We start from the raw sequence: 26,699 nt of genomic DNA, 5'->3' as shown, positions 1-26,699 counted from the left end.
GATCTAAATCCTACGTTGTCGAAGATTCAGGTCCCACGATGTCGAAGATCCAGGTCCTACGATGTCAGAGTCCAGGCTCTATGATGCCAAAAATTCAGGTCCCACGATGCCAGTAATTTAAGTCCTATGATGTCGAAAATCCAGATCTTACGATATCGAAAATTCAAATCCCACGATGTCAAAGATCCAAGTCCTTGATGTTGAAAATCCAGGTCCCACGTTGTCGAAGATCCAAGTTCTACTATATCAAAAATCCAGATCCCACGTTGTCGAAGATTCAAGTCCCACCATGTTGAAAATCCAGATTCCATGATATCGGAAGATCCAGGTCCCACGATGTCGGAAGGTCCAGGGTCCCACGATGTCGGAAGGTCCAGGGTCCCACGATGTCGGGAGGTCCAGGGTCCCACGATGTCGGAAGGTCCAGGGTCCCACGATGTCGGAAGGTCCAGGGTCCCACGATGTCGGAAGGTCCAGGGTCCCACGATGTCGGAAAGTCCAGGGTCCCACGATGTCGGAAGGTCCAGGTCCCACGATGTTAAAGATCCAGGTTCCATGACGTCGAAGATTCAGATCCCACGATGTATAAGATTCAGAAAACTCACATATTGACAAAATTCCGAGTATATTATGAATATATTCCGAGTATATTATAATATTTAAGAAATTCAGATATAAATCTCATAATGTGGATAATTGAATATGAAATATTGTGATGCTCTTCGATTCAAGTTTAATGACGTTACTTCTATTATAATTAAGGTTTAAATTCATAATTTATATGAAACTCTAATATGAAAAATTCATGTTCTCTTTGTACATTTTGGAGATCTAATTTCAACTATATTTAATGTATACGACAAATGTGAGCTTTATAATGTTAAAATAATGTAAATTTTCCAGTGACATTTATTTTTAAGAAAATTTCATATTAGATATCTGTTTCTTATCCACCATAAAGTCCCGCGACGATCCTCTTCTACAGAATCTCGCAAGCCACTCGACAATTTTCTTCTGCAGCAAAGCCACGCAATGATGCTTTCTACAACAAAGTTCCTCTAATGATTCTGCTTTCATCACATGAGAGTTTTCTTCTGTTACGAAGTCCCTCGATGATTTTCTCTTCTGCGATGTCATCCTATGATGATCCTCTTCTGCGATGAAGTCCTACGATGATCCTCTTCTGCGATGAAGTCCTACGATGATCCTCTTCTGCGATGAAGTCCCAAGACAATCCTCTCCTGCGACGAAACCACATGAGAATTTTCTTCTACTACGTAGTCTCACGACAATTCTCTTCTGCAATGATCCTCGATGAAGGTACTATGGTAATATTTTGTGATAAAATTGTCTGATTTTCATCTATGAAAACGCAGTTTTTTTTGCGATGTAGTTCTTCTAGAACGATTCTCTTCTGCGACGGAGTCCTGCGACGATTCTCTTCTACGATGGAATCCCACGATGATCCTCTTCTGCGGCGGAATCCTACGACGATCCTCTTCTGCGATAGAGTCCCACGACGATCTTCTGCGATGAAATCCCACACCGATGATCCTCTTCTGCGGTGAAATGCCAGGATGATCCTCTTCTGCGATGAAGTCCTACGATGAAGCCGAATCAAAACGATCCTCTTCTATATAATATAATAAAGTTATCCAATGATTTTCTTCTGTAACAAAGTCCCACGGCGATCCACTCCTACAGCAAGATTCCAGGAAGATCCTCTTCTGCGGCGATCCCATGATTCTCTTCTGCGACGATGTCCCTCGATGATCAGCTGCGGTCCTTAGATAATATTTCTTCCAAATCCGGTATTTTCTAACGCGACACTTATGAAATATGATAGATGATTTTCCGTGCAAATGATGTCTAGGGCAATAATTCTGTAAAAAAGGAAAACGAAGCATTAATATTAAAATAAGATATTATTTTATAACAAAAATATACAAAAAATAATAAGATGAATCATGATAATTACAATCATGAAGATGTTCTACTTAGATCGCTATTATTATCGTTATTAATACTATTTTTTTATTGAAAGACAGGATATTTTTAAGATAAACGAAATAATTAATCCAACAAGCGTTTCTGAAAAAGATGATACTTAACTAATGGAGTGCAGACAACTACATACCTTTTTGGAAGTAAAAATATGCTGTTTTGCTGGAACTCTGCATTCTCTGCGACGGCCCTATTGAAAAGTATCGGTTGTTCGTAATCCTGTTCCATGAAAAAACACTCTCTCCGGCTGACAGCAAACTGCATACAACGCAGACAACTTGCATGCCAATGGAAGATCTTGAAGGGCTCGAAGGAGACCAACGAAAGTAGATGAAGGACCAAACGACCAGGACGACTGCACGCGCAGTCGAGCGGGTGTTGGAAGACCAGCGACGAGTAGTTTGTAGAATCACGGTGACGCACAAGCTCAACGGCCGTTTCACGCCGTTCTAAAACACTCCGTTAGCGGGCAAGGTGATAGAGAGGCGGGTAAACTCACGTGCCTCTCTCCGTCGTGGACGGTCGCTTCGGAATATCGACAAAAAGTTCGAAAGGTTGCCCGCGACCTTGTCGACGAGCGGATGGAAGGAAGCGCACGTCCCCGAGGTCGATCGCTCATATGCAAGGCTTCTAGGATTCCGCGCGAACCCGCTTTTTAAGGTGAGGCTAGCGATCCTCGGATAAAAGGGTTCCGGACACTGAAACGCTTCGAATATCCTGCAGGATTAGTGCCCTCCCCGCCCCCTCATAACGCCGCAATTTCCCTCCCTCAAAAGGTGCTTATCTGAGTTCTTACAGAGAGACTTACAGGTCGATGATTCTCCTATTAGGTTTTTATCGTACCCTGATATATTGATAACTCGCTTCTGAAGCTCTTAATGTTCACGAACACATTTCCCGCAAAGATCTCGTAATTGAAATTTTTAGGAACTTGTTGCTTTCTTTGCCGCTGAAGTAAGCCAAGTCCATCTGGTCAACCCATTGTACACTTGTCATTTTATGGTCGTGGCCATTTAGAGACATGATATCACACTGAGGAACATCATCTTCAACGATCAAACTGTGCTACTTATTCTGTGAAGATAGAACGCACTCCGGACGCGAAAACGAATACTGCTTTCAAATAACAGCTTTCTGTGAAAAAAAATAAAATGATTTTTGTTTTCCCGCTCCCTCCCGGTACATCCCCAAACATGATAAATGGACCTGTAAATGAGTATGTTACCCGATAGATTGTAGTGAATAAAATGATATACCTCTCTTTTTCAATACCTTCTAAAATCGGATACCTTCTAGAGAAACACTTTTATGCGGTATAGTAATGATTCTCCTTTCCTCGAGCGTGAAGATTTCAATAAATCGTCATTTATCGTTGGAATGAATTTGTCGTTTGACACGTTTTCAGATGTCGTCTCGATATAAAATTGCTCTTCATCGTGTGAAATACACACCAGTTATTATCTTCTTTACGAAACAAAGATATTTTCGAATGTATCACGCGGATCGTCTCGATAAGATAATTCCGACTGAATTTCCGATGAAATTTTGAAATGTAATCTGAAAGGAAGAGCATTTATCTAAAGAAATCGTGTGGTCGGACGGAAGAGAAGGTCTCATAGAGACACTTGAATAATTAGATCCTTGAATCCTGAGAGACTCGGATTCCTTTGAATTAGAAGTCTTGAATTTCTGGTTCTCGGGGGGGGGTGATTAGATCCTTCAAATGTAACCTATTTTTTGGATTCTGTGGTCCTCATAGTTCAGATGTTTGGATTTAACGCATCCTCATGGAATTTCTGTGCTTGTTTTACAGATTGTGATGAAGGTACATCTCGTCAGGGCTAAACCGATCTCTCACCGAGTGCAAAGCGATTATCTCAACTGTTATCTCTAACGGTCTCCTCGATTTATCTTGAAGCGGGAAAAGCCTTCCAAGCACGTTTTCCCCCATTGTCATCATGCGAAGTGCCGTTGTGTCATCCTGTGACTCATAAGAACATTGTTTTGCCCCATCCCGAAGCCCCTTCTAAATGCTACCTACTTCAGAATACACGGACCACGGGGATCGTCGACGATCTTTTCTCGTTTCTCGTTACCTCCGGCGTTTTTTTCACGCGACACACTCCAAGATGCCCGGATATGTGCATACACTGCATGTGCTCCCGGTGATGACCGAATAATGTTTATAGCCTTATACAGTTTGTCGGCTAGATGTACGAGTGAAGAGATGTCTCGGTGCCGTTTCTTTAATCTACCAAGGGGGAGTTTTAGCTCTTTCGTTCTGGCGCCTGCTGTGTGAAACACAAAAAGTACGGAACAGAGCAATCCGCAATATATAAACATAGTTAAGTACGAATTATGATTATAGCACAAGAGGAACGATAGCTGGTTACGCTAGCACACAGATAAATTTGTAGAAAATTGTGTAGAAAAAAACTTTGTCTCTCAAGCCATTTATGAAGCCAAGTCTCTTCGAGATGTCCACGTTCGACAGACCGCATTATCTCTTCGTTAGAATAGAATGTGTTTCATAATCTCCCTTTCTCTTCCTCTCTTCGAGGTTTTCGAGCGATATCGGGTCGATATGAGATAAAATCTCGAGTGACTCAAACTGCATTCTTCGCTAGCCGTCATCGGTTGAGTCGGACGAGAGATCCTCCAGACTTACGCAACGTTCTGTAGCCAAAAAGATTTGTCTCATTTGTAAACCCCCCTCCCCTCATCCCTCCCATTCTGCCCATAAGGAGAACTGCCCAGTATATTACCAAGAACATATTAATGTGTCAAGGTTACCATAATATGCCTGATATTTCGTTACCAAACCGAGGTCGTTGTCTTGTTCAGCGAGTGTCATCCACAATTATGCGTCAAGCAATCGAGCATCAGTGCACGTATATAGGTTGCTAAATAGCAATATCAGTCCACACAGTACACGTATGAATATACTTATCGTCCGAGTTATCGAATGGAAAACGATCAGCGCATCAACGAATACTCGCAAGCAACTTGCTCCTTTTGTTCTTCGTATCCTTCCTCACACACACACACACATACACACACACACATGTGTATGTTAGATAATAATTCCTACTCTCTCTCTCTCTCTCTCTGCATACTTTCATCTTGTTATATTCTCTTTCGCAGTAGATCCCTCGATTCGGATTCACGTGACAATACCGAGACCAATAGATACCAAGATCTTAGATTCCGAGATCCTTGGACTTCGAGGTGCCTTCGAATTGCCGAAAGCTTGGCGTGGTCCAGAGTCCTGGACGCGGGCATGCGGAAAATCCTTAGAGCCCCTGGATTAAAGTCTCTCGAATCCCCGGACTCTTGAATCCTCGAGTCTTTAGACACCTCGCGATCGAGAAATTCGACAAAATTTTAGAAACATTGTATTAAAGTGTATCAATTAGAAACTAAATAAAACTCAAGTCTTAGGTTGAAATGAGTGTTACCAAGTCGAGGCAACCCTAACATCTGTTTTCTCTCGCACCCAATGTGCTTGCACGTGCACTCATACCATTCTACCTCTTTCTCTCCCTTCTTGTACCGATTTCTGCATTGTCCATTTCCTCAGTCTCTGACATACATCACAAACGTTTCCCTCATGCTCTTCAAACATCTAAAACATATACGTTAACGCCCTATCCTGGCCGTGATCTTTATCTTTCTTTTTCTTTCTCTCCATGGTGGACGTGGTAGAGATCGCAGATCTATGGACACACGGTTATGGCAACGCCGGGCAACATATATGGTGGTACAACATATTTCACATCGGATAGGATGAAATTTCAGTGACTCTCTTCAGCAAGTTGTTTACATGCTTGCATAGCGAATTATCTTACTTGAGGCGTACCTACGACTCTCGGGGATAACGGGAACCACGGAGACTTGATCCCCGGAGACGCGCGTTATGCCGGACAGAAACCAACGGTTCTGGATCTGGGAAAACACGCAGCTGGTTCGGCTAAAGTGGAAATGTAGAAGCTCACCAGATGAAAGACGCCTCTCTCATTGTCACACGGTTATCATGACGGCTTGTGCGTGAGATATTTGCTTGCATTTTGCCTGCACGCCGGTTGAACCAGCCTCTAGAAACAGATATTTTCCCTCCCTTTCGTGCCCCTTTCCATTCACACATGATATAATACTCCCTCAGTCGTTTTATCTTTTCGTAATCCTCTACCTCTCGCTTTCTATCTCACCGCAATCTTATAGGTACAAGTTTTCTAAGTTGACGACGACGTCGCCCCCATTGGTGGCCAATAGCTCTCGCTCGCAATAAGACGTATTTTCTAGAGAATGTGCCAGACTGAAAAGGAGTGATGGTATTAATAACCTGGTGAATAGAGAAGTTATGAAAAAATGACCTTACTTCGTTAGTTCATTTGCAAAATGTATTTATTTGTCTTACATTCATCTTTCAACAGTTTCCTTCCTTATCTAGACCTAGATCAGTCTTTACTTACAAAGGAATTATTTATTAATATCACAATATTTTTGCATAGAGATCATTCAATTGCTTTAATCCTAAATAGCATAAAATGCCATAAGATCCCTATCAATGATAAAAACACGAAACACATTAAAGATCTTGAAAAATTATATATAAATTTTTTATAATACATTCACTAAGTAAAAAATGTGTTTCGATATAAAACTAGCAATGAGTAACACTTACATCAACTTCTCAATAAGTTGTACTGTTCAGGATTTAACAAAGTTAAGTGTTACAACAATATAGGAACTATTATCACTTTTTTTATGTAATACTATTATTATAATCAGGTAACTTCATTGATGTGTTATGAAACATTTGTGAAAAAGAGCTATAAAAGACTAGAACTATATATATGGAGTATTTAAGTATTAAAACCTGTTCTTGATTCTTTGTACTTTCAGGGTATTGTATAGTTAAAATATGTTACTCTAAGGGTTGATTGTTCTAACTTCTTGGTAATAGTTAAATAGTTAAATTATAGTTAAATTATGTTTGTCTTTGTTTTTTTTTCAATTTAAACAAAGATAGACATATGATTTAACTATCAGTTAACTTACCAAGAATTGGAAAAACCTAACCTAAATGACGAGAATTTTTTGGTTTCGATACAGCTTTACGAACCAAACTGATGAAAGTCAAGCAGCCCATCAGAGCCAGTGTGCTTGATGATTCATCCTGGTAGTTATATGTCACAGGAACATTCCATATTTTCATAGTTTCCCAAAGTTCTCCCAGAATAGTTTCTCTTGAGCAGCTTCTGCAGCCATCTCAAACGGTAAGACTGCAAGTAAAAAAACCCAAATATATCCGTATATATCGTGTATCGGAATAACGAGACTGCAAAGGTGGCCAGTGTTGTCTAGTTGAAGCCTAGTTGATAGTCGTCATGTAGATTTCCGTAGATATTAACGATGACTTCTTGATGATTGATGATATGATGTATTGTGGAACTTTCTCCCAATTTCAAGTTTTCTTATACTTCTTTCAAGTTCTCTGTGAGACAGTTGACGTGAAAATATGATTGGATTTACTTTCTATAAGTCTTTTTTTTCAAACAGCCTTATGTTCAGGATCGTCGTCATCTTGGTCTAACATATAGATAAGATATCCTGTGTAAGATGAATTATTTTAAATGCATCTATCAGTAAGAACACACAATGCATCGTCAAAGCAAATTGCGTCATGGCTATTTAGCGCTCGACAGATGTTTTTATTCCACTTATTTGATGCAGGAACTCATCCAAGTCCTCTAAGCCAAGTTCTTCGAACCAATTTATTTGCAGTTCATTCTCCCCTCTTATGATCTGATCCTTCTCTTTTTGAGCTTCGATCTCGTGGTACACTGCGCAACTGCCATAGTATACGTCCTTGAGAAGTTCACTCCTCACTTGACGCCATCGATTCAATCTTGCCACTTGCTTACACCTCAAGTTATACCGCGCTTTGTCCAAAGTGCAAGAGAGCAAAGTCTCCACCCTCAAGTTGCGTTTGGGGCTTGTTGAGCATGTCAGTTTCTTGTAATTCACCTTGCCGATCCACTTGACCATTTTTTCCGTGTAAGTCTGTGAACCCTCCACGGGTTCGTCCGAATTTGTAATTTTCATGATCGAAGAACAGTGATTTCTTCGTATGTCACGATAACAGTTTAATGATTACAGTTTAACAGTCACGATTACAGTTTAACAGTCACGATTACAGTTTAACAACTTACAAGAACTCCGAGTAATGTTTCATTTATATTGCGTCATTCTTTGGCATCATTTTCTGCCTTAAAGGATTTCCTTTCCTTTTCTCTTCCTATTCTTCTTATTTACGCAAAGCGGTGATGAACTCTACTCTAGCTCGTATTTCTCAACGTACAACTACGTATTTGAATAATATGGAAGACCAACCTGTATCTAGCTCGCGAATGTCGCTGCTATGACTGCGTATCGGGTGGTTTCGGTCACGAGTGAGATCCCATCCTCACCGTTCGGAGACTTACGACGGAACAGGACACGGGCATAACTTGGTGGGGTATTTTATACCTGAGAGGTAGTGAGAAGAATGTAGCCTTGCGCGGAAATGAACGAAATAGTCCTTCTATGTTGTCGTGAAATTAGCTCTATGTCGCAAATTTTCGCGAGCTCATTGTATGATCTATGAATCCAAAATAGAAGATATTTTTTTGCGATAAACTTAAGCGCGAATTTGTGCTTAAAAAGCGAAAATCGATATAACGGAAGAAGTAGTTCCAGCGGAGGAAAGTTGTACCGCGGCTGCCCCTCCACCTTACCAAATGACGCAGCTGACCTGCTCCGTTGCAGATTCTCAAATATACTAGATGTCCGTAATTTCTTGGGCAAACGTACGCGCTCAAATGATCTTCGGGATAAGAATTAGGAGAGAAGAAGGTGATTTATGATAATAAAAATATTTCCTTGATCGTTTGGCTATCGCAACTGTTCCCCAGATCTTTGTAAAGCGAAATAATTCATAACCCCACTTATTCATACACGTGTTGAATCAGATCGAGAGTATTTTTTATCACATTACATTTATGGTAAACTGCGACTTCATACCTGCAAGATTGTATTTTATTTTTAATTATTAATTATTGAGTATTTTTAGATACATATGCGTTTGAACGTATGACAATATGAGCATTTAAAAAAACATTTTAAACCATTTAAAAACATTCTACTACTTTTGACATCGGATTTAGGATATTTTGCGATGTATTTTACACATTCATATTATTTGAGAACCTTCCTGTTGATTGCAATATGAAACTCATTGACCTCCGAAATTTATTCGAATAATTTAGTCACACCCTGTACATCTACAGAAATGCTCACGGCCATGCCCCTCCACTCTGAGAAACGACTAGGTTAGTAATAGTACAATGACGACAAGACGGTCTTTCCTTTATGGTCAATTACTGTATAACCGAAAAACATTTTCGGTTCACAGAAAAATATTCTGTGTATATTCTCGTAACGATCAACGATTGATGAGCAGCTGCGTATTAAACGATGCAGATAATTACGACGTAGCGCAGAATTATCTTTCAATAGGTAACGAAGACAAAATACTGAGATACATTTTATCTGGGGAAAAGAAACAAACAAAGCGAGCCGAAATTATGCATTGAGAAATTTTGCAAGTTAAGTTATAGTAAAGTTTCCTTTTGAAGATTCTCTATTATTGCTAATCATATCAAATCACTGTAGAATGACTCATGTTAAATGTCATGTTTTCCTCTTGAAAAAAGCAGCGATGAAATTCCTAGGAAAGTTTTTTCTTGAATAAAATACAGAAGTCTCTATATTATCAAAAATCAAATATATATTCTATATTATCAAATCTAGAAATATTATAATCTGAAATATTATTTCTGAAAATTTCATTGTTGCTGTGAAACATTTAGATTTCAATACTGTGCTTCATCCCATGATTATTAATATGTTCAACTTTAACCTTTTAGCAACATTAGTCAACCGATAAAAGTAAGATCACACAAATCTGTTATCTTCTTTATTCTCCCATTACTTCTAACACTTCTTGGAGCGACATTTTTAAAGGTAAAGTAACAACACTGAATCAATTAAATTGATGATTTTTAAATGAATCAATTAAATTGACGATGAATGATTTTTCATTTGCAAACAATGAACTTTTAAATTGCTGAATAATTTTCATCAAATATTTAGTGAATATTTTTACTTAAAATTAAAGAATAAATTTGATTATCACAAAGATAAATTCATTGTAATTGATCGAAATATTTGTCAAAATCCAGTTTATTTTTGTGCATAATAAAAAGAAAATTCTGATATAATCGTCTGTCGGTAAATTGTATCAAATCGATAGAAGATAATCGTAGAAATTTTTCTTCCTTAAGTGTTCTAACTTATAATTGTAGAAATGTAGTTTTATACAAATATATATCATATTTCATATATATACTATATACATATACGACATTACACATATACAATACATATATTATACTTCATTATTTGTACATATAGTGAGAAAACATATCGAGATATATAATTATAAAATTAATTTCTTATATCACATTGGATATCCAAAAATTTTACATTAAATAGCTTTAAATTAATAATAGATTTGCTTTTTATTGCTGAACTAATGTACATTTTTGGAGTTTAAAAAAAAATAAATGTGTAATTTAAATCTATTGGAGAGAAGAGAAAGAGAGAGAACTATTTCAGCCAGTTGAATGGTAGAATCTAAAATTATTCGTTTTCGTTATTTTCAAGTTTTCTTGGATTTTCCGTAATTACCATCAAATTTTTGCGGTCTTGGAAATCCTCGATTCTACAACCAATTAGCACGGTCGCCGCATCAGCCATATTCAGCAACGCAGAAACATGGATCTGAAGGAGAGTATACCCTCTATGTGTTCGACAGTTTCGGTTGAGAACAAATATCGGAGTACATTAATAAACCGCGACGGCGTGCGGAGGAGTGCAGTGGCACGTGAGCGCGCGTAGCAGGTATGTATTGGGTAGCATGTGAGATACGGTGTAGCCCGCGAAAATATACGGGTATTCGATTAAGAAATAGATTATTCACTTTAGAATGAATTAGGGAGCGAATGTACGGTAGCACAAAAAGGAGATTAAGCGACGTTAAAATAAGAATTGAAGTTGTAACAATTGAATCTATTTAAATCTCATTGATTTTGAAATATAACAATATGTCTGTTTTTTGAATATACTTTACGTGCTCCTACTTCGCAATGAGAGAATAATCGAATAAAAATCTAATTAAACTGGGCTTTTTCGTTATGTTGACAGCATTGAGTAAGTCAACGCTGTTTTCTTTTTTTACAGAGACGTACTTAACATTCCCTTAAACTTATCAGGGTGAGGTGGAATTTGTTGGGGCACAAACACGCAGCAGACAGTATGCATTGGATCAGGATATCTTGTATCTTATGCATGTTCGGATGCTTCAAGGACTTCCGACCTTCAGAATCATTTGTGACAAATTATCTAATGGGACCATGGAAGAATTTTACTAGCAGTGAGGTTGTTACTCTAGATTAACACTGTGTTATGTCATAAATATAAAACTGGATTTTGATAATTCTGGATATAATCTGATATTATGATCATTGATTATATCGTATGTCTTATTTATGACATGACTTTTATGCTAGTCATGTCATAATTGCATGGATTATGAATGTTATTAAACTGGCTTTAGTCTGTACTGCAAATCTATTCTTACAATAGTATTAGGTTTAATAAATATGCCATTGAGAATATGTTGATATTTTAGATGATATGATATGTTTCAGGTGAATCAAGATATTTATCCAGTGAGCACATACTGTTATGCAGCAATGTTGATATTTGTCTTTCTGATTACGGACTTTGTTAGATATAAGCCCATTATCATACTCTGTGGCCTCTCAGGTGTCACAACTTTTGTCATGATAGTACTCGGTCAAACTGTATTGGTGATGCAGATCATGGAATTTTTTTATGGCCTGTTTCTATCAGCAGAAGTGGCCTATTATACATATATATATGCCAAAGTAGATAAAAAGCATTATCAAGAAGTGACTGGTCATACCAAAGCAGCCTCTTTATTTGGTCGTAGTATGTCCGGTGTGGTTGCTCAGTTAACTGCTTCCTTCAACATATTGGATTATCATCAGCTGAATTATGTAACTATTGCAGGTATATGAGACTTTTAAGATTTTACTCGTAATAAACATGAAATGCATATAAATCACGCGCGTAAAACGAATGTTTGAAGTTTTCTATTTTTCCGAGTTGAATAACAATTATATAATATGTGCTATAATCGGTTCTAATGTTACATCATTTTTTGTTACCTCATTTATATAATATATATATATATATATTATATTATATTATTATATAATATAAAATAGTGTACAAATTATTTCGTTTTGTTATATATATTTCCAGCATTCAGCACGGCAACGATCTGGGCGCTTTTCCTACCCTCTGTGGGCCAGTCGATCTATTTCCATCGTGCGAGTACCTGCGATGAAGAAAATTCCATCGGTGAGCAGGAGAAAAAGGAGGTTGCTCAATCGAGACAGCGTAGCTCGCGATGGCTGTGTTGCATCGGATCTAATCGCGATAGTGCGTTTGGCCCCCAATACCAATCATCATTGTGCAACAAGTCGTGCTTTTGCGGCGTCGAAAGTAGCGGGAAACTCCAATTCCGTGACATCACGCGAGCGTATGCGCTGCTGTGGAAGCATTTTGTACAAGCTTACGCCGACCATCGCGTGCTCAAGTGGTCTTTATGGTGGGCTTTGGGCACCTGCGGCTATTTGCAGGTCGCTAATTACATGCAGTTGCTGTGGCTGGACACGGTGCATTCGAACGATGAGATTTACAATGGCGCCGTGGATTTCGCGTATGCGATTTTAGGTGAGGATGAAATTATTCGAATAGTCTTCTCGTGAGCTTCCGGCAGCGAGAAGAACACTCTCCTTGCGTTGTTGGTTGCAATGTAAAATTAAAGAAGAAATTTATTGGTGGATGTAAAAATCAATCTCGAAATCCGAATCTCGAGACATTCTCGTGAAATATATTCCGAGAAAAATAACAATAACAACAACAATATTAATAATGATAATGATAATTTTGCTCTCCTTTAATTGTCTCATTGCGTTGATCTTGATATTATAAGTTTGTATAGCAATCGAAATTATCGGGGCTGTGAAATTATCCCATTTCCGGAATTCGGGATGATGCATGTCCACCAATTTCATCGTCAATACAGGGATTACAGGGGTATTATTATAGGTGTATTATTGGAATATGCCACGACGAGCGGCTGCAAATTGTTCTGTTCTACTGTCATTGTGTTTATCTCAAACGATTCGAGAATTATCGTCGCGGTCATTGCGTTCTCATTAATGGTATCAGCTGAATCTATTGCGCGAGTAACTCCGTTTTTCTAATCATATGTATGCATTCGTGATAAATATATAACGGATTCCGATAGCAACCGCACGCGTTATGCGATAAATTTTAACAAAGGGCAATTTCGAAATTGCATTTGGATTTAATCCAAGTAGCGCGATATGGAGACTAATTGATTAATTAATTGATAGACAGGTGGCGAAATAGCGCGATAACGAGATAATATTCTCACGTCGGAGATTGCGTTGAGAAATGCCTGATTTATCTTTTTTTACGCGCGTGTAAACGTAAGCGCATTCAACAAATTGTCAAGTAAGTTGCTTATAAAATAGACTTTTATAGTTTCAGCTGACATTCACGGCTGAACTGATCGGTATTCTCTTTTTAAAGTCTTGCTCGTTGCTCAATATCGCGATTTGCTTGGTATGACAATTTGTTAAAAGAGAAAAATGAGAAAGAAAAGGAGGAATAGTGCTTGAAATTATTCCAAACAATCATATTAAGCATTTTCGACTGTGTTCTAATTACATTGAATTGACTTTTATAGCAAAAGCCAACAACAGTTGGTCATTTTATCGATGAGATGTTTTTGTCAACAGGTGCGATAACCGTATTTTCCGTAGGAAAGATACGATTAAACTGGGACCTATTAGGGGACATATCGTTGTCCATGTTTTCATTTCTTTGTGGTGCTATAATGGTGGTGTCCTCGTACAGCTACAACATCTGGTTCCTCTATGCTGGTTACATCATATTCGGCGTGATTTATCATACAATGGTCACCGTAGCGAGGTAATCTGGCTGAATTTGAATACGTAGTATAAAATCGTTATCACCAAGTATCTCGAATATTGTCGGAGATCCTGGTGATCGAGATAGGTTCTGGCTCCGGCAGTAAAATTATTATGGTGAAGAGTTCCATCTATATGGAACTTGTAAGAATAGTATACAGGGTGTCCCATTTAACCTGACAAATCGTAATATCTAGAAAACTACATGTCGGAACAAAAAAAGTGGGTAATGAAATTTGTTTGTCTCGAAGGGGGACATCTAATGATATCAAATTCGACCTCTCACCCCACTCCCGGGGGGTGGGGGTGGAGGGCAACTTTGAAATCTTAAATGGGAACCCCCATTTTTTATTGCAGATTCGGATTTTACGCCACAAAATACGTAAGTTTTGTCCGAAACTTTTTTTTTTTATTCGTGATAGATGGCGCTGTAATCGCAAAAAATTAGATATTCTGCAATTCTCCAGAAATGATCATTGGATTGAAAAATAAAAAAATACCTGTTCAATATTTTTAAAAATATTTTTAAAAAACATAATAACAGTTATTCTCCCCCATCCCCTCGGGGTAGGGTGGGTGGTAACGTTCAAATCTCAAATGAGAACCCACATTTTTCATTGCAGAATTAGATTTTACGTGAAGTTTTTATGGAAACAATTTTTTTCATTCGTGATAGCGTTAAATTTTTCCGAGAAACTACTTTTAGCGTTATCCAGGAACAATGACGAGGACGTAATAACTTTCTGTTCCCTTTGGGGTGCTTGTTTTAGGTGAGTCCCCTCGCCTCTCACCATCGGGGTGATTTTGCATAATTAATTTGTTACAAACAAGCACCCCGATGGTGAGAGGCGAGGGGACTCACTTAAAACAAGCACCCCGATGGTAAGAAGCGAGGGGACTCACCTAAAACAAGCACCCCGATGGTGAGAAGCGAGGGGACTCACCTAAAACAAGCACCCCGGAGGGAACAAAAAGCTACTACGTCCTCGTCGTTGTTCCTGGGTTAAAACGTTAAAAGTAGTTTCTCGGAAAAATTCAACGCTATCTGTCACGAATGAAAAAAATTGTTTCCATAAAAACTTCACGTAAAATCTAATTCTGCAATGAAAAATGTGGGTTCTCATTTGAGATTTGAACATTATCACCCACCCTACCCCGAGGGGATGGGGGGGAATAACTGTTATTATGTATTTTAAAAACATTTTAAAAAATATTGAACAGGTATTTTTTTATTTTTCAATCCAATGATCATTTCTGGAGAATTACAGAAAATCTAATTTTTTGCGATTATAGCGCCATCTATCACGAATAAAAAAAAAAACTTTCGAACAAAACTTACGTATTTTGTGGCGTAGAATCCGAATCTGCAATAAAAAATGGGGGTTCCCATTTAAGATTTCAAAGTTGCTCCCCACCCCCACCCCCCGGGAGTGGAGTGGGAGGTCGAGTTTGATATCATTGGATGTCCCCCTTCGAGACGAACAAATTTCATTACCCACTTTTTTTGATCCGACATGTAGTTTTCCAGATATTACAATTTGTCAGGTTAAATGGGACACCCTGTATAGGAATCACGTTGTGACGTTGTACTTGTTCGTAGCTTCGAAGTCGCCAAGTATATCTGCGAGGATAGTTACGGCTTGATATTCGGCATCAATATATTTATCGCTCTGGTAGCGCAGAGCCTTTTCACACTGGTGGTCGTCAATGCGCTCATGTTAAACATTCGGTGGCAGGTGAGAGAAAATTGTGTCACCCTGTATATAATACCGGTGCACACAGACCTTCGATACGTTTCTAGTAAAATCAGCTCTGTATACTTAGTTTAACAGTATATTATTAGCTTGTTAATTTGTTTTCACGATTACTTCACCACTAACGTGGTTAATCACCAACCGCTAATTGAGACGTTCGCTTTACTTTTGATTTAGTTAATATCAAGTTTTCAATTAATATTTTCTTAAAAAATATTCCTACGCTGCAAACAGCGAAGGAACGATGCGGAAAATGTTGAATAACGCGATTATCATCATCCTTTTTCTCTTCTTCTCTCAGTACTTCATCTACGGCAGTTATTTTGTGATCCTGGGTTTCATGTATTTTTTGATGGGTATATTGAATATCGTGAAATATTACCAGAGCAACGAGCGCTTCAATTTATGGACCAGCGATGAGACCCAGTCCACCGTAACGCAAACCACAAATGACATGAGAGACAACGGTGCGTCGGCGGCGGTGGAGGAAAATGGCAATTGAAACAGAAAATTCTCTAACTCGCAAATTTGTTAAATCGTTCAATATTAGACAAAACAAGTACTTATCGATCATTCAAATTTAATCGGCGCTATGCGATTCTTGTACAAAATATTTTTGCCGATTGATCGCGGATGATTCTTAAAATGTACTTGTCCCTGGTAGTTTTAATCAGACGTGTTATTTTTACATATCCAGTAAGCAAACAATCATTGACTGAGAATGTTACGAAATAGTATGTAACGTTTTAGCAGTGTATAACGTTTTTTCTTGAAATGTGATGTGTAACATTGTATCAGCATTATTTTACAAATAACTTTGATACCTCAATGTTTCTGACATATTTTTAGAACATTTGAAAAGATCACATTTTCGACAAGGATCATATAATGTTCTTTATATATCTGAAAGAGTATTTTAAAGAATCACGTCAAGGTCACGTGAAGGGATGTCTTTTAATTATTTTAAATATATTAAAGCAAAACGTCACAAAGGAAAGATACACATACTCAACATTTATTTAGGGTATTGGTTTAATGTCATTTGCTCACTGGGTACATATGTGCAGTATTAGATTATATTAGATACTTTTATAAAGCAAACAAATCGAGTAAAAAATGTGATTGGTGCAAAAGATTCGTCGTTCTTCTATTTTCGTTGATATTCAAAGAGTGAAGTTTGTTGGGCGAAAGGACTGTGATTTTCAAGATCAACCCAGAATTGTACAATCTTAACTTTATTCACAACGACATTATTCATAAACGACAAGTCGTTTGCACCAGTTCGATATTCTCACTTCGTAACGAGACATGAATAATAATTAGAACGTGTCTATATCACGAGTTTGACGTTTATTGCATTTATTTTTTCCAAGTTTTTCCCGTTACGGAGGTGTGTAATACTCTCACCAAGTGTCTCTGCCTTTTAGAATGCTATTGAGATATATTTTAATGAAATTTTAATGAAATATATAAATATATAGGAATATATATATGTTGAAGATATATTGTAAAGAATGTTGTTTATATCTAATATTATATAAAAAAATACATTCGAATGAGATGTTATCGAGTTGTACACTGAGTTTCAAAACGGTTTGAATATTTTTTCTAATTTAATTTTGAACAAGACTGATGGTTCAACGAGAGAATTTGTCTCTGAAAAATTCAAATTGTTTCAAAATTCAGTATATTTTTATTGCTAGATCTCTTCTCGTTTATTCTGTTTATTCAAACGGATAAAATTTTCATTAGAATGATCAATCGATTTGGAAAGTACGGAAGCACATTATAATCGATAGATTTAATCGAGATACGACTTGTCTTATAATATAATCTTTGAACTGAATATCGTCTCACATTCATAAAAAGAGATTAACAGATATGATTTCGATTGAAAAAGATTGATTTTAATGTTTTTTATTTGAGAAAAGTCTGCATCGTAGATCCATATTGCGATTATTTAATAATAATTTAAAAATGTGAAGTACGTCTGTTTACTTTTTAAGAATCTAAGTTAAGAGCAAATCTCAAGTTGACTTTAAAAGCTTCAAGATAAGAATATGAACTGGTGTTTTTATGCGCAGCTGTATGTTCACGGAAACGTGAATCAATGCTGAATTTATGATAAATTCGTGCGTACACATTAAGCCCATAAAATTATAATAATTAATAAGACGAAATGCCAAAGAGCATTTGCCAAAGATATTTGTTGAATTTTATTTACCTTTTGTAGTCCAGCAAAGTGAGCTTTCAATTTTTATATTTAACATACATACAGTTATATATACTGCAGTTAATTACTTTTTCCGTTATTCACAATATAAGTTTTATATCTTACAATTTGTTTTTATATTGAATTTTACATTTGAATCTCTAGGTAAAAGTAACGGATTAAATAGGGATTTTTTTTCCCTTGCGGTTACATTGAGTGATTCCTGTTTCACTGAGCATCCTTAGTGAGCAGTTTGTAGCTAAGTTCACGTACTTAAATAGGTTATTTGATGTCTGTCAAGTTTCTTCCTAAAACATTTGTTACTTCAGGCAGGAGGAAGTAGTTTCGTATCGTTGCGAGCAATTTTTATTCACGTGCCACTTAAAAGTCAAGTGACGAATTGGTAGAAAATGTGGTGGTAGTGATGCGCCTGAAGGGGAAAAATAATACAAAATCGTTCCACAGTGTCTACAGGGTGCTTTCTCGTCTATGTCGTAAGTGTTTCGCCAGACATATATTCTCCAATAATTAAGTTTCTAATTGAATAAGACTGGCAATGGATGAAAGGTTTTATTAGTGCAATTGCTGGAATGTCAGAAATAATAAAAATCTCTATATCTTTCGTTTTATACAATATATTAATTCTTAGAAAATTTATATGTTAGAGCTAAATTGTTAAAAAATTGAATAATCAATTCTTCTAAATATTCATATTTTAACTAAATATTCATATTTTAACTAAAGTTTTAAGATATATATATTTACAGTAGTTAAAACCTATCCGATTAGTTTTTGTATTACTAGATTTATATATGTTTAAAATATAATTTGCATCTGACTTAATATCTGTTTATTTGTGTTTATACTTTTGTAGTTTTATTATAATATATATCATTGATTTTTACTCAATGACATGTTTAATTGATGCTTGAAGATATTTGAAAATATTATGTTTGAAGTTTGTGGTAAAATTGTAATTATTTATACATATATTTGTTATTTATAGTTATGTTAGATATGATGTTCTTGCATTATACTTGTAAGAATCTTTGTATATTTGCAGTAAATTTTAATAATATATTTGTAACACTCAGTGTCAAAGTAAATTTAGTGAAATATATTAAACAGAGAACCATTATTATTAATACATTTGTGCAAATTATTATTTTCCTTCAAATCTCTTCCTACAGGATCTATGGATAAAGGACAGCTTGATGGTTTCATGGCGGATGGTGTAGCACCCACTTTGAAGAATGGCCATAACTCTAACATGGGTTTTACTAGTCAGCAAGTGAAGCAGTCATCTGAAGTTTCTAGCATTGTTTATACTGTAGGACAATATCCGCCGAAGCTTCTACGCAATCTAAATGCGCAAAGACTGGCAAACAAATTCAGCGATGTAGGCCTGATAGCTGGTGGTAGCATTATTAGAGCACACAGATCGGTTCTGGCTGCTGGCAGTGCCTACTTCAATGCCATGTTCACTGTTGGTTTGGTCGAAGAACAACAGGAGCTAGTAGAGATTCATTCAATCTCATCTCACATCCTTTCTCAACTAGTGGATTTTATTTACAGCGGTAATGTGGATATCACACAGGACAATGTGCAAGAGCTGTTTGCTGCTGCTGATATGCTTGAGTTAGATGATGTGGTGTCTGGCTGTATCTCCTATCTCAAACAGCAACTACATTATTCTAATGCTCTTGGAATTTACAGGTAAGATTCTAAATGAAAGTGCCATTGTCTATCATCCATACCAAATTAACAAGTTCCACGTATATATGTATAACATGTTTCAGTAATAAAACAAAGATTATGTACTAAATAACATTCGTTATTGTTGTTAATTGCAGATTTGCAGAAGCGCATAACAGACTGGATCTTTTGGAGACTGCCCTACGCTTTATAGAAGTCAATTTCCCTCAAGTCTGTCAGGAGGAAGAATTTCTGGATTTGCCCAAAGAACATCTTGTTCATTTTCTCAGTAGTGATTACATACACATCGATACCGAATGCCAGGTTTGTTCTAGAAAGTTAATCCGCGCGAGCATATTCCGTACAATATACAATCCTTCAGATTTCAAATTTAATTTTAATTAAGATTTTAAATATTTAGAAATACAAGAACAATTCTTGCAATACATTCTCTTCCCTAATTAATTTTCGGTGCAAACTATTTCGATCGTTGTTACATGAAATACTTTTTTTTCTTTTATCAATGTGTTATAACACTTATGTATTTTTTAGCTGTGGAACTCTAGCACTAAAAGCCTGTCTCTCACTTTCTGCAGGTCTTCCAGGCCGCATACAACTGGATCGTGCACGACATCCCAGCGCGGAGATGCTACGTGTTTGAGATCCTCGGCCACATACGCTTGCGATTGTGTTCATTAGCGAGGCTGGAGCGAATTATCCTGGAGTGTAAAGACGCTAGTCTCATCGTCGCGCTTCGATCAATACAGAAGGATTTAGTTTCGAATAAAGGTTGTTTGGTGCCTCTTCATGCCCAGCCCCGTGTCTGTGCTAGAAAGAATATCTTGGTAATTGGCGGATCCAAGCGAGAGCACTCCGCGGACAGCTGGGGCAGAACCGCCGAGAGTACTTACGAGACTATTGAGAAATATGATATATTCACTGGGTACAGTAATACTTTCTTTCTATTATAATGAAATTAAGGGAAAATTGTGTTCTTGTGCACTTTAAAAGCTATTATAGACAAATTTATATAAATATTTAAACAATATAAAATTTATATAAATATACAACGTACATAATATTTATGAGCAGTTAAAAATATCAGCAAGGCCGAACTACGTTTTATAATACACTTCTGTACTTATAGCCTGTAACAGTCGGCTAAAAAAAACCACTTGGATGATAAAAATTAATTTATTCAAATCTACATACAACAACCTTTAATATTTTCCTTTAGTACTTCAGTATATATTAATATATTCGTTTGTATTCACTATTATTATTATGATAAGAAGCCGAAGTTGCACTAAAAAACTGTCAGAAACTGGAAAACAGAAGCCAGTATCAGGACACGAGTAAATTGAGTAAATGATTAGTAGAATTTTCTCTCGTAGTTTATAAGTTACTATTATTGAATAAAAGCAGCTAGAGTCATTCGATTAATTGATGATTTCTAGAGAATGGAGCGAAGTGGCTCCGATCAGCATAGGACGCATTCTACCGGGAGTAGCTTTATTGGATGGCAAGGTGTACGTTGTCGGCGGTGAGTTGGAATCCTGCATAATCGCCAACTGCGAGTGTTACGATCCTCGCGACAATGTGTGGAGTTCGATTGCCTGCATGGAGGAGCCTAGATGTGACTTCGGTCTTTGTGCCTTGGATAACTGTTTGTACGCATTCGGTGGGTGGGTAGGCGAAGACATCGGCGGTTCCATCGAAATATATGACCCGATCACCAACACGTGGACTCTCGACGGTTATCTGCCAGAACCACGATTTAGTATGGGCGTCGTCGCATACGGAGGTAGTGATTTTTCCTATAATTAATAAATCGTGGTATTGCATATGAACAAAAGTTCAAAGTACATCTATTAGTCTGTTTCTTCGATTATAGGAGACTTCAATGCACGCAAGAAAAATATTCCAAGAAATTTCTATAGAAAAATGTTGGTCTAATTTGCGAGCTTTTCGTAGGACTAATCTACATTGTGGGCGGCTGTACTCATAATAGTCGGCATCGTCAGGATGTAATGGGTTATAATCCCGTGACAAGAGAGTGGAATTACTTGGCCCCGATGCTCACACCACGTTCACAAATGGGTATTACAATACTCGACGGATATATGTACGTTGTTGGTGGTACCAGTAAAAATCAGGAAGTTTTAACCTCAGTCGAGAGATACTCCTTCGAGAAGGTGATTTAGTTTTGTCTTGCTATATATATTAATTTATTGCCCAAAGATATGAACGACTTTGATTGAACGAAACGTCTAACGCTTCAATTAATGTAGCAAAATCTGTTGGGTTCTATCGAGTATCTTATTGGTTCGATCATTTGAGCAACTCAGTTAATTTTTTAAGTAAATGCTCTTCACGTTGTGACATCCATTTCATATTCGTTGCGCTTGCAGAACAAGTGGAGCAGCGTAGCTCCTATGAGCATGGGCAGATCGTACCCGGCGGTCGCGGCCGCCGACAGCCGGCTCTACGTCATAGGTGGCGACCAGTCGCGGGAGATCAACTTCTATCGCACGCAAATCACGATCTCCACCGTCGAGTGCTACGATCCCCACACGAACAAGTGGCACGAGTGTGCTTCCTTGCCTTCGAGTAGAGGTGAGGCAACGGCAATTGTCGCACCTTTCTGATCGACATTTCGCGGGAGTTCGGTTCGTTCGACTTTGTATCGGCTCGATATTGTCGTCTCCTCTTAGTTTTTGAATCTGTCGACGCTTCTTTTTATTGATATTTACTCCGCGTTATTCAACTTCACGAAGAGCGTTGTATCCATTAGATAGATAGTCGATCGTGTTAATCTAAAAAAAATATAGAGCCGTTGATTTTTTTTTTTGGAAATACTTCGCGTTCACTCTTTTTAAATACTTTTAAATACTCACATTTTTTAAATATTCCTGTACTGAGATATTATGTATTGAGGGATTAAGTTGTAACTAAAAGAAAAGGATCACTACCATTTCTCACGAATTATACAGGGCAAATCAATGTGTTAAAAGGAGCCTAGAATCCGAGGAATGTAGAATCTAACGAATCTGAGTTTTGAAAAGGCTGGGATTAACGGAACTAAAATCTAAAGGATTTAAAAGATATAAGAGGATTCATTTTTATAACTTAAAGAAAGCTTGAACTCAATGCATTCAAGATTTAAATGTCTTACACTTTAGACATTTGAAGATTGTAAATTCTTGCAATGTATTGAAAAAAAAAGATAAAATTCAAGCGCAATTACCCAGCGCTCAAAGGTAGGGTCCAAATCATTCCAATTTTCAAAAATTTCGGATCCAAGTAACGGGACATTTAAAGAGTCTACAATCCAAGGAATATAGGATCCAAGTTTTTAAATACTTAACTCGATCGAAGTTCCAAGGAATTTAAGATCCAATAAAGATTCCGATCTAATAGGAAATATCATCAGAAAATACTTGCTAATTGTATATTATTTGAACGTATGATGCGTATATGAATTGGTAATAATCTTGATTCAAAGCTGTAGATATTAGATTCCATGTCTTTTATCACTTGTTTCACAAATCAGGTTAACATGCGAATGGATTTGAAATTAACAAGTTCGTAATGGTAACAGCATATAAAAATACTTGAATACTTTTATTAATTAACGACAAGCATTAACGATGTGCGTTAGGAACGACTGAGCCTCTTTATATTCACATACTTTATAGTCACATACCAAAGTTTTATTGTAATTTTTAATCGCTATAATCACTATAAATATAACCCGCGTTAAACATAAACGTATAAGGAACTGTAAGTCGAATCCAAAGATATTCATCCTTGGATTATATAAAGGGTCTAAAGATACAAGGGTCTCCACAAAATAAATATTATCACAGAATTTTAAAAAATTCACAAATTTTGGAGATATAAATCTTCGAAGAGATTTATGCTTCTTCAAACATTCAAAAAAATAGAAAAAATTCAAGAATCTAATAAATCTTAGAGATTATATATTCTTGTTTTGATATAATTAACAATTTAGAAATTTGAAAATTAATTACATTATTTGAATTCAGAATGTTCAAATAAACAGGCATACCAGAATCTGACTGTTCAATCATTCAGTGGTCCTTGGAACTTTTAACTCATAATACTTTGGAGTCCCAGAATCTTTAAGGATTCCAAAATATGTATGTTATTATTAAGATAATGTTTCTTATAATTAGCGCGCGAAACTGCGGGCAATGTTTTGTAAAGTATAAGGTCATGTTTTATAAAATCGTTCTAAGAATCGAAGAATCGTCGGTCTCTATAATTAATTGTCCATGTAACAATTTTTCCATTGTTCGAAGTATGATGTTTGGTGTTACATGAACATATTCATGAAGAGAATTCAATTATTCTACAGTTTTTCGACACAAGATAAATATAGATAAAATGGCTTTGTTAGACCCTAGTTGGATCACTTTATTTATTAAAATATAATTAAGTTCCCGTCGCTGACTTTAGATGGTGTTAACAGGGGTTTTCGAACTCAATTCTTTTCCTGTTAATAAGGTTAGCTAACATGCATTTCAACACAATATGACACTCATTGTTCAATAATTAACTTCCCATACTTTTAAGTCAATAAAAATTTATGGGACATTGACTATGTTTACATGGCAGCTTTAATCTGATTTAGTAACCATCATAGTGATTTAAATATATACTACTGTGATTAAAAGGTATCCGAACTTTATTTTTAAAAATCAAAATTACAATTTAATCATCAAAATTCTTATAGTCTCCTTCAAAGTAGTTCCCATTGCTTGCAACACACATATGCCAGCGTTTGATCCAGTCCTGGAAACATCGCTCATACGCGGCAGACGGTGTGGCCTTCAATTCACGCAGCGATTGTTCTTTAATGTCCTCAATCGATTCGAAACGCTGTCCGCGAAGTGGTTTTTCTCAGTAGGGAGAACAGGAAAAAGTCGCAGGGGGCCATGTCTGGGGGAGAATACGGTGCTTGCGGAGCGACATTCGTTGAGTTTTTTGTCAGAAATTCACGCACAAGTATCGAGGTATATGATGGTGCGTTGTCGTGATGCAAAATCCAGGAGTTGTTTTCCCACAATTCCGGTCGTTTCTTACGGATTGCTTCGCGCAAACGCGTCATGACGGACAAGTAGTATTTATTTGCATTGACTTTTTGACCAGTTGGAAGGAATTCCTGGTGCACAACACCGCGATGATCAAAGAAAACCGTGAGCATGACCTTGAATTTTGACTGCAAACGGCAAGCTCTCTTCGATCTTGCTTCATTTTTCAAACGCCATTCCGATGATTGTTGCTTTGTTTCGGCGTCGTATTGGTAAACCCATGTTTCATCACCAGTTATGTGATCCGTTTCATGTATGTGCTGTCTTTGGATTTCGTAGAAATCATCTCAGATGACACCAACACTCGATTATCTTTTTGGAGAAAATTCAAGTTTTTCGGAATCAAGCGCGATGCGACCCGTTTCATGTCCAGTATATTGGACAAAATGTGCTGGCACGATCCAAATGATATTCCAATCAACTTCTTCTGCTATCTCTCGCACAGTCAATTGATGATTTTGGAGCACCAATTCTTTCACTTTCTCAATGTGAGCATCATCCGTTGATGTTGATGGTCTTCCAGAGCGTGGATCGTCTTCAACAGTTTCTCGTCCTTCTTGAAACTTCTTAAATCACTCAAACGTACTTGTTTTCGATAAACAATCATCGCCATAAGCTTTTTGTAACATTTTGAATGCATTTGTGAACGAAATTTCGTTTGCAACATAAAATTTCAAACAAATTCTTTGCTCTATATTTTTCGACATCGTACAAATCGCCGTGCACAACAATTTTCATTGATATAAACTGCCGCTTTCAAACGGCTTGAAGGAACGTCATGATTTTTCCAGCAAATGTGAAGGACATGCGTACCAACTTAAGAAAGCAAACGGATTTGATTTACAGTTTATATCGCGATTTAAAAAAAATAAAGTTCGGATACTTTTTGATCACAGTAGTGTGATATATATATTTTTAGATTTAAAAATAGTATACTCTAATTAAATACAAGAGCTCATTAACTATAGTTACTACAAAACAGGATCAATGTTGCCGTTTAAACGTAGTCAATGACACCAAAATGCAATGTCCACAAGAAACTAATTTTCTGAATCTGATAAAATGAATATATTGGAACATAGAGTGCTAATGGAGTAATTATCAGTTCTTTTCACTGACTAAAACTGTCAACTGAACCCTACATTAATAATAAGCATAAAAAAGATCGATTTTTGTGTCGGTCTGGGATCGAAATAATCGATTTACTAAAAGATCTAAAAAATTGATTTCCTAAAACTAAATCTAAAAAAAGAAATCGTACGCACTAAGATATTTAAATATATAAATAATAATACAATAATAGTTTATATATATATATATTTTGTTGTATATATTTATGATTAATTAAGACTGTTAAGATTTTCTTTCATATTAACAATTTCAAAGATATTTAATCCAAAATTATTTGATAATAATGAACCATTTGCTTCTTTGCTGTTACTATACGAAATGCATTTATTATGATTAATATTGCAGTTAAAACACAAAGAAATTATTTACAATTGGTATAATATAATAGGTACAATCTAATCTAAAGAAGATTCTCTATTTATAGTTGACAAGAAACCTAAGACCCAAGGAACCTAAAATTCAACAAAATATGGGAATCTATTAATCGTAAGGAAAATCCAGGATTAAAAACTACAATATAAAAAAATTATATAGGTTACAGAGAGAGAGAATACGATTCTTAATTCTT

General features: G+C 36.6%; 3 protein-coding genes and 1 long non-coding RNA gene across 5 annotated transcripts; 2 read left to right on the top strand and 2 right to left on the bottom strand.

Moving 5' to 3' along the window:
• Positions 1-249: 249 nt before the first annotated feature.
• LOC105183483 (uncharacterized) lies at positions 250-8,536 on the bottom strand. The gene is made up of 3 exons (XR_002162774.2): positions 8,401-8,536; positions 2,138-7,289; positions 250-1,883 (listed from the first exon to the last, which is right to left on the bottom strand). It is a non-coding gene; the product is annotated as an uncharacterized LOC105183483 (long non-coding RNA).
• On the bottom strand, positions 7,330-8,394 carry LOC105183422 (uncharacterized). Its single transcript, XM_011141517.1, has one exon. It carries the CDS (start codon positions 8,110-8,112, stop codon positions 7,699-7,701), a length of 414 nt encoding a protein of 137 aa, XP_011139819.1. The 5' UTR covers positions 8,113-8,394; the 3' UTR covers positions 7,330-7,698.
• A 2,251-nt stretch (positions 8,537-10,787) lies between the features above and the next one.
• Positions 10,788-17,437, top strand: LOC105183421 (thiamine transporter 2). Of its 2 annotated transcripts, none has more exons than XM_011141516.3 (7): positions 10,788-11,010; positions 11,382-11,547; positions 11,820-12,204; positions 12,460-12,933; positions 14,031-14,223; positions 15,823-15,958; positions 16,278-17,437. In XM_011141516.3, exons 2-7 carry the CDS (start codon positions 11,425-11,427, stop codon positions 16,476-16,478), a joined length of 1,512 nt encoding a protein of 503 aa, XP_011139818.1. In that variant the 5' UTR covers positions 10,788-11,010; positions 11,382-11,424; the 3' UTR covers positions 16,479-17,437. The 2 variants fall into 2 exon arrangements, with proteins under 2 accessions (XP_011139818.1, XP_011139817.1); XM_011141515.3 differs by having other exon boundaries at positions 11,350-11,547.
• Positions 17,438-18,432: 995 nt separating this feature from the next.
• Positions 18,433-24,312, top strand: LOC105183420 (actin-binding protein IPP). Its single transcript, XM_011141514.3, has 7 exons — positions 18,433-18,682; positions 19,379-19,904; positions 20,042-20,207; positions 20,480-20,826; positions 21,341-21,687; positions 21,858-22,078; positions 22,295-24,312. Exons 1-7 carry the CDS (start codon positions 18,613-18,615, stop codon positions 22,529-22,531), a joined length of 1,914 nt encoding a protein of 637 aa, XP_011139816.2. The 5' UTR covers positions 18,433-18,612; the 3' UTR covers positions 22,532-24,312.
• Positions 24,313-26,699: the final 2,387 nt, after the last annotated feature.

The sequence above is a fragment of the Harpegnathos saltator genome, unplaced genomic scaffold, assembly GCF_003227715.2.
Source record: "Harpegnathos saltator strain DR-91 unplaced genomic scaffold, Hsal_v8.6 scaffold58, whole genome shotgun sequence".
NCBI classification, from domain to species: domain Eukaryota; kingdom Metazoa; phylum Arthropoda; class Insecta; order Hymenoptera; family Formicidae; genus Harpegnathos; species Harpegnathos saltator.
The sequence above is the reverse complement of the archived record's forward strand: the minus strand, read 5'-3'. Positions and strand labels throughout refer to the sequence as shown.

What these genes read in the sequence shown, in the direction of transcription:
- LOC105183422 (XM_011141517.1), bottom strand. Translation starts at nt 8,112, where the DNA reads ATGAAAATTACAAATTCGGACGAACCCGTGGAGGGTTCACAGACTTAC.
- LOC105183421 (XM_011141516.3), top strand. Translation starts at nt 11,425, where the DNA reads ATGCATTGGATCAGGATATCTTGTATCTTATGCATGTTCGGATGCTTC. An exon ending in ACAATGGTCACCGTAGCGAG is followed by an intron (nt 14,224 to 15,822) that starts GTAATCTGGCTG and finishes ACTTGTTCGTAG; the next exon opens with CTTCGAAGTCGCCAAGTATA. An exon ending in TGTTAAACATTCGGTGGCAG is followed by an intron (nt 15,959 to 16,277) that starts GTGAGAGAAAAT and finishes TTCTTCTCTCAG; the next exon opens with TACTTCATCTACGGCAGTTA.
- LOC105183420 (XM_011141514.3), top strand. Translation starts at nt 18,613, where the DNA reads ATGCGCCTGAAGGGGAAAAATAATACAAAATCGTTCCACAGTGTCTAC. An exon ending in GGTGCTTTCTCGTCTATGTC is followed by an intron (nt 18,683 to 19,378) that starts GTAAGTGTTTCG and finishes CTCTTCCTACAG; the next exon opens with GATCTATGGATAAAGGACAG. An exon ending in ACATCGATACCGAATGCCAG is followed by an intron (nt 20,208 to 20,479) that starts GTTTGTTCTAGA and finishes CACTTTCTGCAG; the next exon opens with GTCTTCCAGGCCGCATACAA.